The 18998-nt window shown below is 43.1% G+C and overlaps 1 protein-coding gene across 1 annotated transcript; it reads right to left on the bottom strand.

Moving 5' to 3' along the window:
- Positions 1–15092: 15092 nt before the first annotated feature.
- LOC123411960 (5-epiaristolochene 1,3-dihydroxylase-like) lies at positions 15093–18175 on the bottom strand. The gene is made up of 2 exons (XM_045104921.1): positions 17247–18175; positions 15093–15899 (listed from the first exon to the last, which is right to left on the bottom strand). The coding sequence occupies exons 1-2, from the start codon at positions 18147–18149 to the stop codon at positions 15267–15269; spliced, it is 1536 nt and encodes a 511-aa protein (XP_044960856.1). The 5' UTR covers positions 18150–18175; the 3' UTR covers positions 15093–15266.
- Positions 18176–18998: the final 823 nt, after the last annotated feature.

Genomic DNA, 18998 nt, shown 5'->3' with positions numbered 1-18998 from the left:
CCGACAGACAAAGGGAATTTTATACGGGATTGATTGAATCCTTGACATCGTGGTTCATCCAATGAGATCATCATGGAACATGTGGGAGCCACCATTGGTATCCAGACCCCGCTGATGGTTATTGGCCGGAGAGGTGTCTCGGTCATGTCTGCATGCCTCCCGAACCCGTAGGGTCTACACACTTAAGGTTCGATGATGCTAGGGTTATAGGGAATTGTTAATACAAGGTAACCGAAGGTTGTTCGGAGTCCCGGATGAGATCCGGGACGTCATGAGGAGCTCCCGAATGGTCCGGAGGTAAAGATTGATATATAGGATGGATGGGTTTGGACGCCAGAAATGTTTCTGGCACCACCGGCAATGTGTCGGGACCACCGGAAGGGTTCCGGAGGCCCCAAGAGGCTACATGGGCCAAGTGTGAGAGGGAACCAGCCCCTGGGTGGGCTCGTGCGCCCCCCCCCCCCCCCCACACCCAGCCCAAGGCACCAAGACAGGGAAGGGGGGACCCTAAGTCAGGTGGGCCTTAGGCCCACCAGGGGGTGCGCCACCCCCTCTTCCCCTCCTGGCTGCCACCTCCTGGCACCATCTAGGGCTGCCGCACCCCTTAGGGATGGGAACCCTAAGGGGGGCGCCACCCTCCCCTTCCCCCTATATATAGTGGGGGTTTGGCCATTGGGGACACGACAATTTCTCTGTCTCTCTCGGCGCAGCCCTGTCTCTCTTCTTCCTCCTCTCCCACGGTGCTTGGCGAAGCCCTGCTGGGAGGCCTCGTCGCTCCATCGCCACCACGCTGTCGTGCTGCGGGAGCTCTTCCCCAACCTCTCCCTCCTCCTTGCTGGATCAAGGTGCGGGAGACGTCACTGGGCTCTACGTGTGTTGAACGCGGAGGTGCCGTGGTTCGACACTAGATCAGAATCACACCGCGATCTAAATCGTAGCGAATATGACTCCATCAACCGGGTTCTAGCAACGCTTCCTCTTAGCGATCTTCAAAGGTATGAAGATGGTATCACCCCTCTCTCGTTGCTGGTTTCTCCATAGGAATATCTGAATATGGCGTAGGAAATCTTTTGAATTTTGCTACGTTACCCAACACCAAGCTCCTTTCCCCTTCTTCCCCTCTCCTCTTGCAGGCCCGCTCGCGCCATCCAGCGTCGCTGCCATGCTCTGCTCGAGCGGAGCAGCAGTAGCTTCGGCGTAGTAGAGCAGTAGCGTAGCAGCTTCGGCGTAGTAGCACAACAACAGTAGCCTCTGCGTGTTGGTCGAGCAGCAGTAGCAGCACGTAGCGTGCCTTCTGCCTCTCCTCTTCGAGCCGAGTGGTGGTAGCCGCTGGACTGCACCATCGTGGCTAGCTGCATTAGCAGTATGGCAGCGCAGCAGTTGTAGGGAGCAGCAACAACAATCGTTCGAGCTCGTGGCGCAGTTCATGCATGTTGCGTGGGTGTAGGAGGCATAGCAGTGGCTCAGCGCTGGCCTCCTCCCCCCCCCCGAAGTGCAGTGTGGGCAGGCTAGCGTTCTTCAGAGAGCGCGTCGTCGCTGGTGTCTCTCTGTCAAACAGAGAGGGCGCCGTGTGGTTAGCCTATTGGGGGCCGAACCGCTTCTGGTTCAGACCCCCCTCCTAGCCGAGTGGCTCCAGCACCGCGCCTCCACCAGGGGGTCGTGGGTTCGAATCCCCACAGGCCTCTTTTATTTTAATGTGTTGTGTGTGCTGTGGTGTGTGTGTGTTGTGTGTGTTGTGTGTGTATGGGTTGACAGTGGGCCACCAGGGCCCACGTGTCATCCAGTGAGGGGGCCCTGGGCACTGCCAGGTGGGTCCCCCTCCTTATTTTTTTCTGTTTTATTTATTGTTTGTGTTATTTTGTGATAATCAGGAATATTTCCTTTTTTGGAATATGTCCATATTTGGACTTGCCAAATAGGACAGGCTCAAGAGGAGCCTTGTTCTTGACATAGCTATAGTTTGATTCTGTGCCATTTTTTCTTTTATTGTTTGTGGTGTTTTTCTGAATGCAACATGGGAAGTATGATCTTTGTATTTGGGGTAGAAATTCCCAAGGAATGCAGTGGTGGTACTGTAATCTGGTTTTGAGCATTTCTGTAGAAAGTCACCTTGTGTTGAGGTGGCACTTGATTATCTGTGTAGGGTGTCTTATGTGCATGGTTAGAGGTTGTGCTTGCATGCATCGTTATGTCTGTGGCATCATCAATGTGGTGGTATTTATTTCCTGCTTGTTTCTTTTGGGTAGCTACTAGGGCCGGAAACGAGTTCGAAGAGTCCGGTGAGTTCGTGCAGGAAGATCAGGACCAACTCCACTCTAAAGAAATCACACACAAGATGATCGTGACCTTCACACCATTTCTAGCTTTGTTTTGCTTAGTGATTCATTTCTATCATTACATCTCCGCTGCCTACCACATGATATATAGGCCATCAAACATTGCCATGAAACCTCAACACCTCCCCTCCTAGAAAATATTGTTTGGCTAAGATAGGCTTGCTCAACGACTAATTTGTTAGCATTGCTAGTTGCAGGTGCCATATGGTCCATGTGATAACATGGGCAATTTGATATCATCATATTTATTTGTTATTTAATTAATGCACCTATATACTTGGTAAATAGCGGAAGGCCTAGCCTTTTGCCGGGTGATTTGTTCCGTTGTTGCCACCTTAGTTTTGGCTACCGGTGTTTTATTCCATATCTGAGCGCTCCTAACACGTTCGGGGTTGTTATGGGGACCCCCTTGATAAATTGTTTAGTGTTAAGGCTTGTCTGGCAAGACCCAACTTTGTTGTTAATTTTCTAATAACTTAATAAAAAAGCATAGGGCATAGCTACCCCAAGGAATCTAATCAACCCTCCCCAGGCTAGTGCTCCTCATGAGTGTTGGTCCGAACTAGAGCACTGTGCGGGGCCAACCCAGGGCAACTTGGGGGATCTCTATCACGTCATGTACACTAGTTTATTTGTCGTGTCCTGAGAACGAGATACGCGGCTCCTATCGGGTTTGTCGACACGTCGGGAGGTCTTGTCGAACTTGTCTTACTTTAGCGATATATCTTGCGCATTGGGATTCCGGCGAGACTTTGGGTATTCTCAGAGTTGCGGTTTTCCTATAAGGAATCCGAAGAGATCACGAGTTTCGTGGAAAATGATTACTATGCGGCCTGTGGTAATTTGTGATGGACTAGTTGGAGCACCACTGCAGGGTTAAATCTTTCGGAAGTCGTGCCCGCGGTTATGTGGAAAACATGGATATTTTGTTAACATCCAGTTCTAGACAACTTAAAATAATTCAAATAAAACTTGCCAACTGTGTACGTAACCGTGACTGTTTCTTTCGGAGCTCCTTCTCTGATCGAGAACACGGTGGGGTTCTGCATGACGTAAGTAGGTGTTCAGGATTACTTAGTGTTCATTCTAGTCTTCGACTGTCTTACGTAGACCACCATATGTTATTTCTGTTCTTCGTAAGTTAGCCATCATATATGCTTAGGATGCTGCAAACCCAAACACTTAACCCTACCTCACCCATTAACTTAGTTAGACTCGATACCAAGGTCATGAGATAGTTGAGTCCTCGTGGCTCATAGTTTTCGACAAACACCCACAGGTACAGGTACCCCAGTTGCAGAAGTTCCCGAGGAGACCAGCTGAGGTGGGAGTTCGACGAAGACAGTGGCACACTGTATGTGACGTATCCCGAGGACTAGAGGCGCATGGTCGTGATCGTGGGACTAGCAAGGCGGGATAGCATGATTTTGTTGTTTATCTTGTCCGTAGGCGGACCCTGTCTTATGTATGAATGATGAATGCTTGTATGGATTGTAATTTAGCATGTGGCGAGTCTAACATGAATCTTATACTCATCTCTCTATTTATGTAATGGCATTGTTATCCTGCTTGTGATACGCTTAGATGCGACCCTTTCTCCTTTTGAGGCCTCGCCCCCAAATAAATTAAGTGTCGCATCTTAGTCCTTACATACATCCAATCGATTAGGTAAACAATCAAGCACTTTGGTTGATCTGAATAACTTAACTCCTACCTATTAATAAATATTTTTAGGGGAACACTGATTTTTATTGGGCTATAGGTGATAATATAAGTTAATTCTTTTGTGGCTAGATAACACATACAAGCAAATTTCCTAACATATTAGGTCTCCCTTGATTTTATCTGTTGTGAGGTATATCTCCATCCATAGGTTGGTTGTACTGTATGCAATTTTACCATAATGTTTAACAATAAAATAATGACCAAACTGTCTCTTCATCTTTTGTTGCAATAGGGTCACTCACAACCAACTGGTTGGACATTGCTTAGTTATATATGGACTTTGTTATATGTGAGTTCAACATGATAATCATTAAGATTTAATTGGGTTGAACGAGTACTTTTAGCTTTGCGCTAGTTTGCAATTACTAATCATTTTCATAAATTTGATATGAATATTAATTACAAATATACAGTTAAGTGTTTATATTACTAATATTTGATATACATACATATTGGCTATTACTATGAACCCTCCGTTTTAGGTTTGCACCAGGCCCCAAAATCCTAGGACCTACCCTCGCAAGTCTGACCCTGAGGGAGGGGCAAACGGGGCTGCCGCCCGGCCCCCAAAACCCACACGTATTCATGTCGTCTTTACTAACTTATTACTGACTCGTGTCAATTTATCGATGTCAAAACAGGCTAGGTCATGAAGGCAACTACTAGATCCAACATCTTTACTGCAGCGCGCGACATCTTCTTAGATGCGAGCGACACATGAATACTTCGTTTCTTTCGGCGCTGTCTTAACTCATGATTCACCGATATGGGAGAGAGTACGAGATGCCAGACCACTGCGCGTCGCCACGGCCGCCACCAGCCTACATCGGCGACGATGCGATTCCATGATGATTAAGAAGAACGAGAGCATTGGTAGTGGTTACTACTAGCTGTTACATCCAATCGATCAAGTAAACAATCAAGCACTTCGGTTGATCTGAATAACTTAACTACTATCTATTAATAAATATTTGTTAGGGGAATGCTGATTTTTGTTTGGTTATACGTAATAATATAATTCAATTCTTTTGTGGCTAGAAATCACAAACTTGCAAATTTCCTAACATATTAGGTTTCCCTTGATTTTATCTGTTGTGAGGTATATCTCCATCCATAGGTTGGCTTATGCGATCTTACATATTACCATAATAATTAACAATAAAATGATGACCAGAGTGTATCTTCATTCTTTGTTGTAATAGGACCATTCACAACCAATTGATTGGACATTGCTTAGTTATATATGAAGTGTGTTATTTATGAGTTCAGCATGATAATCATTAAGATTTAATTGGGTTGAACCACTACTGTTCGCTTTGCGCTAGTTTGCAATTACTAACCATTTCTATAAATTTGATATGAATATTAATTACAAATATGTAGTTAAGTGTTTATATTACTAATATTTGATGTACATACATATTGATTATTACTATGAGCCCTTGGTTTTAATTCCGCTCCAGGCCCCTAATCCAAGGACCGCCCTAGAAAGTAGGCGACCACTATTCCGACTCAGCCTTCGACATGTATGTGTTAAGTAGTGTACTTGTCAAGTAAAAAATGTTTAGTTTCCAAATTCAAAGTGATTAGTGACTAACATTAGACTGCTCATACTTATGGTATCTTAGCTAGTAGCATGCACTTGAGACTAGTAAACACGCTGATGTGATAGATAATTAAATAAGAGAGAGGGTTAGAGTAACATAAGTAGATATTGTATCATGTTAAATACTATGTTACTGTATGTCATGCATGACAATAAATAAGACAATTATGGTAGTAGTCTATGATATTATGCATTATGAAAGTAGTATTTTACATTAGTATCATATACCTGATACTACTATGTAATACTATAATATGCATTATGGGACGTCTTGTTTCGCAGATCCTTCCGCCCGGCTGAGATCCTTGAGTGGGATGAGCTGTCGGCCCTCCTCCCACATACGCTTGGCAGCACCCGGGACCAGGCCCTATGGCACCTATCTTCCTCGGGGACCTTCTCGGTGGCCTGTGTCTATCGAGCCTTATGACGGGAGCCTAGTATTCAATGGATGGCGTCCATGTGGAAGGCACCTCTTCCACTGAAGATAAAGATTTTTGTGTGGCAATTATTACGGGACCGCCTTCCGTGTGGGACGGAAGTGCTCAAGCGAGAGGGCCCGAGTAATGGCCTCTGTCCCTTGTGTGTTGTTCTAGCGAATGGGAACCATATTCTATTTTCATGCACCGCGAAGGTCGCTTTGGAGCTTTGTCCGGGAGGCCCTTGGACGGCAGTGCGAGGCGGCAGACCTCGACGGCTTCCTCCAGGCTAGGGCAGGGCAGATCAGGAGTAAAAAGCGGTTGTTCTGGCTAATCTTTGCAGCCCTTTCGTGGACTGTTTGAACAACTCGCAATAAGATGGTAATAGAGAGGGCTTTTCTATGTCACGCCTCTCAAGCTTTCTTTAAATTTCTTACGTTCCTACAGCACTGGCACCCGCTTGTTAGGCAGCGGGGGGCAGGGCGTCTTGGCCGGATGCTGGACGCGCTTTAGGCCTCGGCTCGCATGCTGACTTCACCAGGTTCTCCATGATGTGCTGACCACTTGGTGGTCTTTTTTGTGGTTTCTCTTCCTTTTCTTGGGCGCAAATATGGTGTGGCCCCAACAAACTTTGTCAAATGTGGTGTCGGTTACACTATTTACTTTATCTGTAAAGCGGGATGAAAACCTACTTGCTCATACTTTCCATTGTAAATAGCCTTATTAGTATTTGCTTGTCATGCTAAACATGTTTACTCACTAGATTACAAAGTACTTAGCTGTCAAAAATTTAAACATGCTCCTCGAGTCTGCCTCCACGCCTTTGTGTGTAAGTGGCTTGGCATCCTCCCCAAAATTTATTTCCTATATCTTCTATCAATACATAGATACCGATGCGTTTGTATTAACAAAAATAATAATAATTAGATATGCTTAGTTGAATTACATGTTCTCGGTTGCCATATTATTAGAGAATGCATTACACGTACTCCCTCCGTACCTAAATATAAGTCTTTTAAGATATTTCACTAGGTGTCTACATACGAAGCAAAATGAATGAATTTATACTCTAAAATATGTCTATATACATCCGTATGTAGTCCATTAGTTGAATGTGACAGCCCGTTGCCGACACTCCAGAAGATTCCTCCTTCTATTCCGTTTCCGTCGTGTGTTATTTTTATTGTTGCATCGTCATTTAGTTTGCATCATGGCATCATGCATGGCATCTTGCATCGTTTGTCGCATGTGGTGTTTTGAGTGTGTGTGCTTCGAGTGCTCATCGAGTCTTAGGGTGATAGGAACTCCCCTCCTCTCTTCTCTTTGATTTTGTTTTGGGGTTGTGTAAAAGTTTCCATTTTAATCCTTTTAAAAAAATGTGTCTTCTTTTAAAAAAAACCTTTTATTAAATGTGGGGACCACGCCTTGGGTTTCCTTTATTTTCCCTTTTGTTTATTTTTCTAAAACGTCTCAATTTCTTTTCTCCTTTAAAGAGCTCCTATTTTATTCTTTAAAGAAAAAAGGGTATTATATTATTCTTAATAAAAGGTTTCATTTTATTTGTTTTAAAATGCCCAAGCTATTTTATAGTTGGGTATATTTTTTTTAAAGGGAGCCAAAAGCATTTTTCTATTTTGTTAAAAAAACCTTTTACATTTTTGTTGGAGTTTTCTGTTTTTTTAAGGAAAAAAAAGAGAGGGAGAGACCCGAGCCCCTGCCCGAGCTGGCCCACGTCCAGCAGGCCCCTGCTGCCCTAGCGACATGGGAGGGATCCAATCGATTCCCTCGTCCTCCCCTCGTTCCCCCATGCGCCTCCTCCCTCTGCTTCCCCCTCGCCCCGCCATTGCCTCCCTCGATCCTGTCGGTAGCCCCGCCATGCTCCACCCCGCGCGCCGCCCTCGCTCCCGCCGCCTGTCGTGCCTCCTCCTCCTCCCCTCTCTGCTCCACCCCGTGTCGCCCGCGAGCTGCTCTCCCCACGCGCCCGAGCCCTCGGAGTCATCCCTCGCGACCTCGCTCGCCAGGGAGCATCTCCCATGCCCAAACCCAGCATGCCCTAGGTCGCCGCCCAGCCCGCCGGCCGTTCCCCTCGGATCCCCGCGCCGCCTGCAGGCCTCCCGTCCTCGCCGCTCACCTCCCCGCGCTGCGCCTGCCGCCGTGCTTGCCTCCTCGCGCCGCCCCACTGTGCCCGCCGACATGGCCGCCACCTGCTGCTGCAAGGGCCCCCTGCCGGATGTGAACGGAGGTCAGGACCCACCGGCCTCGTTCCGTGCTTGCTACCATGGCCCGGCCTCCTCCTCCTCATTGTTGTCGCGTGTTGTTGCCGCCGAATGCTTGCCTGTCGCTGGCTGTTGCGGTTGCTGCTGCGTGCTGATGCTAGTTGCGGCGCTAGACAGCTTGCTGTTGTGCCTTGATGTGCTTGCTGCCGCTGCCGAAGCTTGCTGCCGTCGTTTTGCTAGATGTTGCCGCTGCTTGATGTTTCCTGCTTGCCTGCTATGCTGTTGTTGCTTAGCCGCCGCTACTGCTTGCAAATCCTCCTGTGGCTATTGCCGTTTTCCTATTGTTGTGCTGCGATGCCTGATGTGGTGGCTAGCATGCTTTTGCTGTTAGATGCTAATGCTTGCTGATGCTAGTTGCTGCTGTAGCTCGTTGCCTAATGTTGTTGCTAGCTGATGCTTGCTGCCGATCTCAGTTGCTGTAGCTTATCGCGTAAGCTTCTATTTGTTGCTGCTTGTTGTGGCGTGCCTCGCCCTATCGCCTTTCATTTAACGTCGCCGAAGACCGCGTGGTCCATCCCCGCCACCGTGGGTCGTCGACGAGATCGCGAGTACTACGACGTCCTCGACGACCATCTTTGGGAAACGAGTTCGACTACCGTCGCCGAAGACCGTGAACCACGACGCCGAGAGTACGACTACAGTCGACGAGACCCGAGTACCACGACGACAACTACTTCCACGATGACCGTTGATCTCCTTCAATGACCCGATCCCCTCCGATTTGCACGCCTCGAAGGTATACCGATGGGACGTTGTCGTGAACCGAAAGAATGTGATGTATGAGTTGTATGTATGTTTGCATCGTATGTTTGACCGTTGCACATTGTCCCTCTATTTTGTGCTCGACACATGGGAACCCGGTAATCGGGATCACCGCACCTTTATTTAACGTTCCCGCACACGCTTCCTATACGTTGGCACGATTGCTCGTCGAGTTATTAGGATAGGAACGTTGTCGTGGCATAGTTACCGTCTTGCCGCCATGGTTCCTTTTGCTCGCGTGGCGACACATGTTTATTTTCCTTCTTGCCCGTGATGTGTTGAACTTGCATGCATGATGCATTCATGGCATGATATATTGTGTTGCATGTTTCTTGTGACGTAGCTCCAATCTGTGCTCCGTATGTTAACCGTCTAGGATGCCATGTAGGACCGTCGCTTCACCCTTGCCATGTTAACTACAATTTAATATTGCCGTGTAAATAACGTGGAGTGAACTAAATAATTAAGCATGGAGTTTCGTCGATATGTGACTCGTTGCATATCGAGCTTCACTTAATGTGTAGAGTTTGCGTGAGGTGAATTGACATGCCATCCCTTGCATCATTGAACTGATCATGCATCATAGTAGGTTGTGCATCATGTTGTGCATCGTGTGGTGAATATCTGTGTTGATGTTTATTTCCGATTTGCTCCGTCTCGATAGAGTTCCGTAAGCGTGTCGGAATGTGAGGACCCGTTCGACTACGTTGGTTTGCCGACTTCACGGAGTCATTCTTCTTTCAAGCGGGATCTTAGGCAAGATGACCATTTCCCCAGATACCATTACTATCATTGCCATGCTAGTTTTACCGCTGCTATCGATTATGTCTCGTTGCCTACCACATGTTAAATATCAACCTCTCAACCATGCCATGATAACCTTCAACCCGTTCGACCTAGCAAACCACTGATTGGCTATGTTACTGCTTGCTTAACCATGTTGTTAGCGTTGCTAGTTGCAGGTGTAGTTGCTTCCATGTGATAACATGGGTTCCTTGTCATATCACCATATTTAAATGTTATTTAATTTAATGGACCTATATACTTGGTAAAAGGTGGAAGGCTCGGCCTTTCTAGCCTGGTGTTTTGTTCCACCTTTGCCCCCTTAGTTTTCGGCTACCGGTGTTATGTTCCATAATTGAGCGCTCCTAACACGATCGGGGTTGTTATGGGGACCCCCTTGATAATTCGTTTTAGATTAAAGCTGGTCTGGCAAGGCCCAACATTGGTACTACATTTGCCTAATAACCTAATAAAATTGCATAGGGCCTTTCCGGACCCCGAGGATAATTTAATCAACCCCCCGGGCCAGTGCTCCGCATGAGTGTTGGTCCACCCACCTAGCCGTCGGCGGTGCCACCATGGGGCAACTCGAGGTTTGGCTACCGTCCACTATGCATAGACGGTGTGTCCTGAGAACGAGATACGCGGCTCCTATCGGGTTCGTCGACACACCGGGTGGCCTTGCTGGATTAGTTTTATCTTTGACGAGATATCTTGTGCATCGGGATTCTAGTGATGCTTTGGGTAAACTCAGAGTTGAGGTTTTTCACTAAGGAATCCAACGAGATCGCGAGCTTCATGATCGAGGATTTCTATGCGGCTTGTGGTAATTTGTGATGGACTAGTTAGAGCACCCCTGCAGGGTTAAATCTTTTCGGAAAGCCGTGCCCGCGGTTATGTGGCAACGTGGAAGCTTTGTTTAACACTAGTTCTAGATAAGTTGAAGTTAACTTAATTAAAATATGCCAACTGTGTGCGTAACCGCAACTGTCTCTTTCGTGAGTTCTTTCACCGATCGAGGACACGGTGTGGTTATGTCTGACGCAGGTAAGTGTTCAGGATCATTGATTTGATCATCAGTAGTTCACGTCCGTTATGCGTAGATCTTCCCCCTCTTATTTCTTGTACTCGTAAGTTAGCCACCATATATATATGCTTAGCCGCTGCTGCAACCTCACCACTTAACCATGCCTCACCCATTAAGCTTTGATAGTCTTGATACCTTTGGAAATGAGATTGCTGAGTCCCCTGTGGCTCACAGATTACTACAACACCAATTGCAGGTACAGATAAAGGTTACTTGACGCAAGCGCGTTGATTGTTCATTTGGAGTTGCTTCTTCTTCTTCTTCTTCATCGATCTAGGATGGGTTCCAGGCCGCCAGCCTGGGATAGCAAGGATGGACGTCGTTCTTCTTTTGTCGTTTGTTTTCGTCCGTAGTCGGACCCTGCTCTTAGTCTTGATGATTATGTAATGTACTGATGTGACTCTCATGTAGCTTGTGACGAGTGTAAGCCAATTCTATTATATATCTCTTTTTTTCAGTACATGTACTTGTAACGATATCCATTCTTGCGACACGACGAGATGCGCTTCTACCCCTGACGAGGCCCCCGTGTCAAATTGAGGATAGGGTTACATCTTGGGTGTGACATTGAACCTCTAGAAAGACTTATATTTAGGAACGGAGAGAGTATATAATTACCAGGTTTAAGCAAGTGTAATTTTTAAATTTAAGTGGATGTCGTTGTCAGATATTTAGACATGCTTATCAGGTTAAACGGATGTAGTTGTTGAATTTAAACGACTGTAGTTGACAGATTTAAGCAAAAATGAGTATAGTTGCCTCGTGAAAAATTGTTATAGTTGCCAGATTAAATCTCAACGATAAAAACATTTACAGATCAATTATAATTTTTTTTGTCAGCTTCCTAAGCTAGTATATGTATTGTGGCAGCTGTCCAGGCAATTTAGTACTTTGGCATGTTAGTACTTTGGCTGCATCACTTCTCTGCAGACCAGGCCAACTGTAGCTCTCCTATTGTATCTGGCTAACCAGAGAACCAATCACTCGTTGCTTACAAAAGGAGCAGAGCGAACTCTAAATAACTAAATTTAGCCGCGTAAACTGAACATTACTTCAAAAGTAGCAAACAGTGTTTCAAATTTCAAATACTTTAATGAAGTTATGAATAATTTATAACAAATGCTAACAGATTATAATATTTCGCATCATCTTAAAAAAAATTGTAGAAACTTCCAAATTTGCAAACATTTTACGAAAAGGTTAACATTTGTTGAATGTGTAAAGAAAACTTGAAAAATGAACATGCTTTGACATTCTGAACGATTTATTTAACAATCGAACATTTTTATATTTTCGTACATTTTTCAAAACGTGAATATTTTTTAAAGAGTGCACATTTTTCAACATTCCAGGACATGTTTTGCAAACGTGAATTTTTTTTTAATTGGTGAACAAAATTTGAAATTAAGGATAACTTTTTAAATTTGGAACAAACTTTTTATAGTGAGAACAATTGAACAATATATAACAATTTTTGAAGTTGTAGACAAATTTTGAAAAACAGGAAGATTTCTCAAATTTTGATAAATACAAACATGTTTTCAAACAATGGTGAACAATTTTATAATTTGAGAATAAAATTTAAAATCAGTAATGTATTTTATATTTGTGAAAAAATCTTGAAAAAAGGGAATCTAATTTAAACTTGTGAACAATTTTGAGCAATCAAAAACTATTTGAAAAATACGGGAAGGATTCATGAATTTGCGCATAAATTTTGGAAAAGCGACCTTTTCTGCATTCGTGAATTAATCTTGAAAAATAGAGCGTTTTCTAAAATTTCAGGCAATATTTGATAATCATGAACAAGTTTTCAAAAAATTGAACCATTTTTGAATTTGTGTACAAATTTTGATAATGGGAACATTTTCAAAATTTGTGAATAAATTTCTAAAATGAACACTTTTAAATTTTGAACACTTTCTATGAATCTTAAATAAAATATTCAGAAATGGTAACATTTTTTGGAATTTCCAATTTACTAAACATTTTTGAAAATTATGAACATAGTGTGAAAATATACACAAATTTGTGAATTCCAAACAATATTTCAAATTCCAAAATATTTTTGGAAAAATGAAAATAAAGTTGAAAAAACCAAAAAGGAAATGAAAACGGAACAGAAGGTAAAGGAAACATGGAAAAAAACAAAAACGAAAATCCGGAGAAACCTGGAACAATTTTGAAAATCTAGAACAAATTTGAAACATGAACATGTTTCTTGATACTTGAACAATTTTTTAAATATGTGAAAGACGTTTTGCAATAAGAACGTTTTCTGTAAATTTGAACAAAATTTGAAATGAGAGCATAAGTGAAAACAGGGACATTTTTTGAAATTCATGGACATTTTTTGAAAATTTGAACAAAATTAAAAGCAGCAACATGTTTTGAAATTGCTGCACATTTTTTAAATTGGGAGGAAATTTTGAAAACTAGAACATGTTATAAAATTCCTAATAAATATTTAAAAGTTTCAAATAAATGAAACATGAAAAAAAGAAAAAGAAAAGAAAGGAAATAGAAAAAAAATGAAAAAAAAAGATAATAAGAAAATAAAATGAAATAGCGAAACCAGTTTAGGAACCTCCTAGAAGGTTCAAAAAACCAGAAAAAAAGAGCTGGAAACCACCTAGAAGATTTCCAAACCTGGCATCGGTTTGAACCGGCCGGCCCACCCGAATCGCTCGTCGGTCTGCCCTGTGCGTCGCCCCGACTAATTGCCGCGACGAGTGTCCAATAGAATTTTTCCACATAACAAGACCTTCCGGTGGAAGGACGTGAAGCATGCCACAACTCAGATTTTCTCAAATAGAAAAACAAAATTTATCTTGCTGACGTTTGCTAGAAGTGGATGGTATTTTAAACATTTTGCTTGTAGTTTTAGTTGTATGACAGTTTTTTAGGGCGACATGACATTTTCTTAGAAGGATGACAGTCTTGAGCCTTCATTTCAAAAAATATTATGTCGCTCTGAAAAAAATGTCACCTCATACATAACTAAAACTGCGATAAAAATGTTAGCAAATGACATCCCCTGACAGTAAATGCCAGACAGATAAGAGGGCTGTAAAAGTATTCCTAGTTTACATTAAAATATAATAAGACGTATGGAATGTGTGACAAAATTAAGCATGAAACAAACTTTTAAAATAAAACTTAATGTGACACTGTCTTTCAACAAAAAAAAGCATGGCCTATATATTTTTGCTCCAAGAATCTAACACATCCACCGTCAATAACACCCAAAATGTAACACACAAAATTTAACTTGTGACTGACGTGCATGATTTGATCCCGCTCACCACCCAAAAAAAGGATATGCATGATGAAGTCGTTTTTCTCATTGAAAAATTAAACTACAAGCATATACATGACTTGCTGATGTCACACAATTTTAATTGGCGACTATCAATTATTGAGGTAATGTTGAACCACTATGTGCATAGAAATCTAGTACTGGAGGCTACCTATTTAGGTATAGAAGATGACTTCATCTTATTTGTTTCAGAACGAAATAAGGGCTCATATTTTTTTCTAGATATTCTCTGCTAACATGTAAACAAAATCCTTAACATTACAAGGGCATTTTAGTATTTGAATACATAACCATAACTGTTAAAATAAACTTACAACTTACTCGTGGTGGGTAGTCCACAAACGCTTTTTTTTCAAGTCAGAGATCAGCCAAGTGCCCCTCAAGTAAACAATCATAATATAATAAACCATGATAATCTTGGATATAAGGATCTCACACATAATATGTATATAAGACCGAAAACTGGCGAGATGATTTCTACCACGCTCGGTGTGATACAATGCATCAAAAAGGTTCTCCGCAATTTGTTCAAACACTTTATTTGATATCTGTATATACTACCCATGGGCTAACGACTTAGCAAATGTGATCATAAAACAAAAGATGTTCTCGTCAAGTAAAAATTGGACAAATATATGTTTTGATAAACATGATGTGTCGACCCAATAAAAGATCGTCCTACATCCATATGCATATTGCATCATTGAGATGTTCATAAACATAAAACTAATACAATTAAGATATCCATGCTCTTGTAGACCTAGGTGATGTGATATGCTATGTAGTACAAAGTAATATAGTTTGTGGACAATAGTACAGTAATTTGTGAACAATAGTACAGTCTCAAAGAGCTTCTCGATCTTATTCTAGTACACAAAGATGCAATGTAATGAATTCATATGCTATAGGGAATATATCTGAACATACGCCACCAGATAGATATCATGTTGTCCGCATCACTTCAAAAATACATCTTTAAAGCCCAGTCGTGGAATAGCTCTGAGTTGTAGGTCATATCTTCGTCTTATTGTCAACCCAAATTTCTCAGACATGTCAAATGAAGTCGGACAAGCTCCTTCAGGAAGAATCCAATTGAAGTGATACAACATGTTAGCCAATGTGATGTGCACTGTCGACATGCCAAAAAATATCCCAGGGCACTGTCGTCGCCCAGCCCCAAAGGGAATAAATTCAAAATATGTCACATTGTAATCCATATTGTTGTTCTCAAATCTCTCTGGCTTAAACTCTTCAGGATTTTCCCAATATCTCGAATCTCTGGAAATTGCGAAGACATTAACTAATACATTTGTGCCTTTAACCATGTCATAACCCATAATTGAGCAATCATCTCTAGCCATGCGAGGGACTAGAGGAATGGGTGGATGCAACCTCAAAACCTCCTTGATGACCATCCTCATGTAGGGGAGTTTAGCAATCTCACCATTGACAATATTAACTCGGTCTTCACCAAGCACCTCTCGGATCTCTAGTTGTGCTTTAGTCATGGCTTCGGGATTCTTCACGAGTTCAGATATAGCCCACTCCAAAACAGTTGCGGTGGTATCCGTGCCACCAGCAAACATGTCCTGAAATGATGATCATGACATGCAGAATTATAAATTATACATATTGAAGTGGTATTTAAAGCCAATATCGCCCACATATGTTTTATTACGAACACTCGTGTTTATAGTGGCTAAGGCAGGGATAACTTGTGTTTGTTTGAAAGTAAACAATGAGAAAAAGGTGGCAATGTCATTTGGCCGAACACTTGTGGAACTTGGTGTCCTCCGTGAACGACATCGTCAAGGGGCGGAGGATACCTAGGTTGTGGCCAAATCCAGGATGGACTGGCGGTGTAGTTCAAAGTGGGCATCACAGTTCAAGGCGGAGGTCCGGCAAGGCCTAGGTGGCGACCGGGGTGATATAACAGCGGCATTGGTCTCCAAGGGTGCGGATACATAGCAGATGGGAAGGGGCGGAGAGGGGGGGGGGGGAGGGAATAGCTTTGTGTCGGGTATTTTGGTGGGTCGGGGGTGTCGGAGTCCGCCATGTCGGACGTCTGGGCTCCCCCAACCCCAAACCTCTCCCAGGTTTTGTTTTGGTTTGAGGGATTTTACATCCAGACTGGTCTGGATTTTTTTAATGATCATCGTTGGATGACAAAAAATATCTGAATTGTTCGGCTCAAACATTGAGGGCCGATCTGATGATCCGCATGCTAGTTGCCATAAAGGAAGACCAAAGAAAGGAATAGACGACATAACCATATCTTCATGTATTTCTTTTAAGTATGAGAGGTTGTATTCTGTTTTTGATCAGTATATACTGTAATAGACTAATAAAAACTTCATCCGCAAAAAAAAAATAGACAAATAAAAACTTGATTGATAGACAGAAAGAAAGTGATCTGCTGGTAAAGAGATGGTCAGTAAATTGGTAATTTAACATTTCCGTGTTTTTTTGGAGTTCTAATAACATATTTTTTTATTTCTGTCGTATTGTGTTTTAATTAGTTTTTTTAGAACATGTTTTAGTTAGTCAGTACTCAGTACTACTACTATATAATATAGGGGGAAATATATACTCCCTCCGTTTCTAAATATAAGTCTTTTTAAAGATTTTACTAGGGGACTACATACAAAGCAAAATGAATGAATCTACACTCTAAAGTATGTCTACATACATCCGTATGTAGTCTCCTAGTGAAACCTCTAAAAGGACTTATATTTAGGAACGGAGGGAGTAGATAGTACTCCCTCTGTTCCTAAATATAAGACCTTTTAGATATTGCACTATGAACTACATACGGATGTATATAGACATATTTTAGAATGTAGATTCACTCATTTTGCTTCGTATATAGTTTATTAGTGTAATCTCTAAAAGGTCTTATATTTTGAAAGTACTAGATAAGAAATAAAAATACTCACGAACATGACGGCGCCTATAATCTCTGTGGTTAGAGGGAACTCCAACGAGTCCTGAGCCTGCAGCCTGAGCAGCACTTCCAGGAGGTCCTCGTCGTCGGTGCTGCAGGAGACATCGCCGGCAGCTCGTGCAGCCTTGCGCTCGTCGAGGATGTCAGCGATGATTCTCTGCATACGGCCGTAGCTCCTCCTCATATGCCTCTCGACGTTGGTAAGCCACCGCACCAGCCGCGACGAGGGGAAGATGTCGACGAGGCAGAAGCCGGTCACGAGCTCCATCGCCTCGCCCAACTCGCGGATGTACTCCTCCCGCTGAGCGACCTTGCCGCCAAAAACCGCCCGCGAAACGACGTCGATGCTGAGCATCGCCACCTTCTCGCTAACGTTGACCGTAGCGGCGCCACCGGCCGAGGCGGTGATGATGGACCGGAGGAGGCTGCCCACCTCCTCGGTCCTGATGCGCTCCATGCGCCTCGCCTGCTTGGAGCCGAGGATCTCCATGACGCACACCTTGCGCATCTGGCGCCACGCGTCGCCGTAGGGGGCAAAAGCGATGTCTTTGCCGCCGCTGCCGAAGATATCCTGCGTCACAGTGCGCGGCCGGTCCGAGAACGTAAGGTCGTTGGTCTTCATGACCAGCGCCGCCACCTCGGCGCTAGATACCACCATGGTGGCGACTTCGCCTAACCTGAGGTGCATCAGCGGCCCATGCCGGCGAGAAAGCTCTGCAATGGTGCGGTGCGGGAAGGCGCCAACGACGTGGAGGAGGCTGCCGATGATGGGCAGAGTCCATGGCCCGGGAGGCAGTTTCTTATTGGGGTTGTTCTTGCGACGGGATAGCACAAGAAACCAAATTGACAGTAGCGTGGATCCGGCTATGAAGCACAAGCTTAACCACCCCTCCATGGCAGTCAGCTTGGCGACCAATCTGTTAGCTTGCGACTTGCAGAGATGTGATACTGATATATATGCGTGAGGGCCTCGAAGTTTGGTTGGATCTTGCAAGTGTGGAGCTTAGCTCTATCGTCAAACCATACTATTAATACTTCCCCTCTCTTTCATAATAATTATCTTAACTTTATACCAGCTCTAATACAAAATCGTACTCCTTCTGTCTCGATGACAAGTCATCTTAATGTCTAGGTTGTGCACGTGACCAAAACAAAGAGAAAAATAAGAAAAAATATATATTAATTTGCTAAATAATATCATTGCATGCAATGAATTGACCACCCCATGTCGTGTTAGTTAGGCCAGTGCAAATGCATCATCTCTTATCACGTTATTATAGAAGCATTAATAATTTAAGATACAACCATGTCAATGCATTGTTTCTTATGAGTTATATCTACATTTAGTAATTTAGGACAATACATTCATATGATTGGGCTAGAATCATTTTTTGCTTATGGCCACATGCAAGGGTTGTATGTTAGCAAAGATACAACCTCACTCTTTCTTCATTAACTAATATGTCACGTCAGCAAAATGCCTATAAAACCACGCTAAGAAACATATCAAATGAACAAGAAAAGAGGTAAAAGTTAATGTATCATACCTAAGTGTCTTGAGATTATTTGATTTTCATAAGATGACTTATAAACCGAGACGGATGAAATACTAAGCTTAAGAAACTTATTTTGGAAGGGAGAAAGTACTACTTACTCCGTCTGTTCTAATATAACTGTCTAACTTTGTATTAATTCTAGTATAAAGTTATACTAAACTTAAAATATTTATTTTAAAACAGATAAA

Source organism: Hordeum vulgare, chromosome 7H (assembly GCF_904849725.1).
Source record: "Hordeum vulgare subsp. vulgare chromosome 7H, MorexV3_pseudomolecules_assembly, whole genome shotgun sequence".
Lineage (NCBI taxonomy): Eukaryota > Viridiplantae > Streptophyta > Magnoliopsida > Poales > Poaceae > Hordeum > Hordeum vulgare.
Note: the sequence above shows the minus strand (reverse complement) of the source record. Positions and strands in the feature narration are given on the sequence as shown.

Coding starts and splice junctions, on each gene's coding strand:
- LOC123411960 (XM_045104921.1), bottom strand. CDS start 18,149: ATGGAGGGGTGGTTAAGCTTGTGCTTCATAGCCGGATCCACGCTACTG. Junction 15,900..17,246: donor TTATAGGCGCCGTCATGTTC/GTGAGTATTTTT, acceptor TCATCATTTCAG/GACATGTTTGCTGGTGGCAC.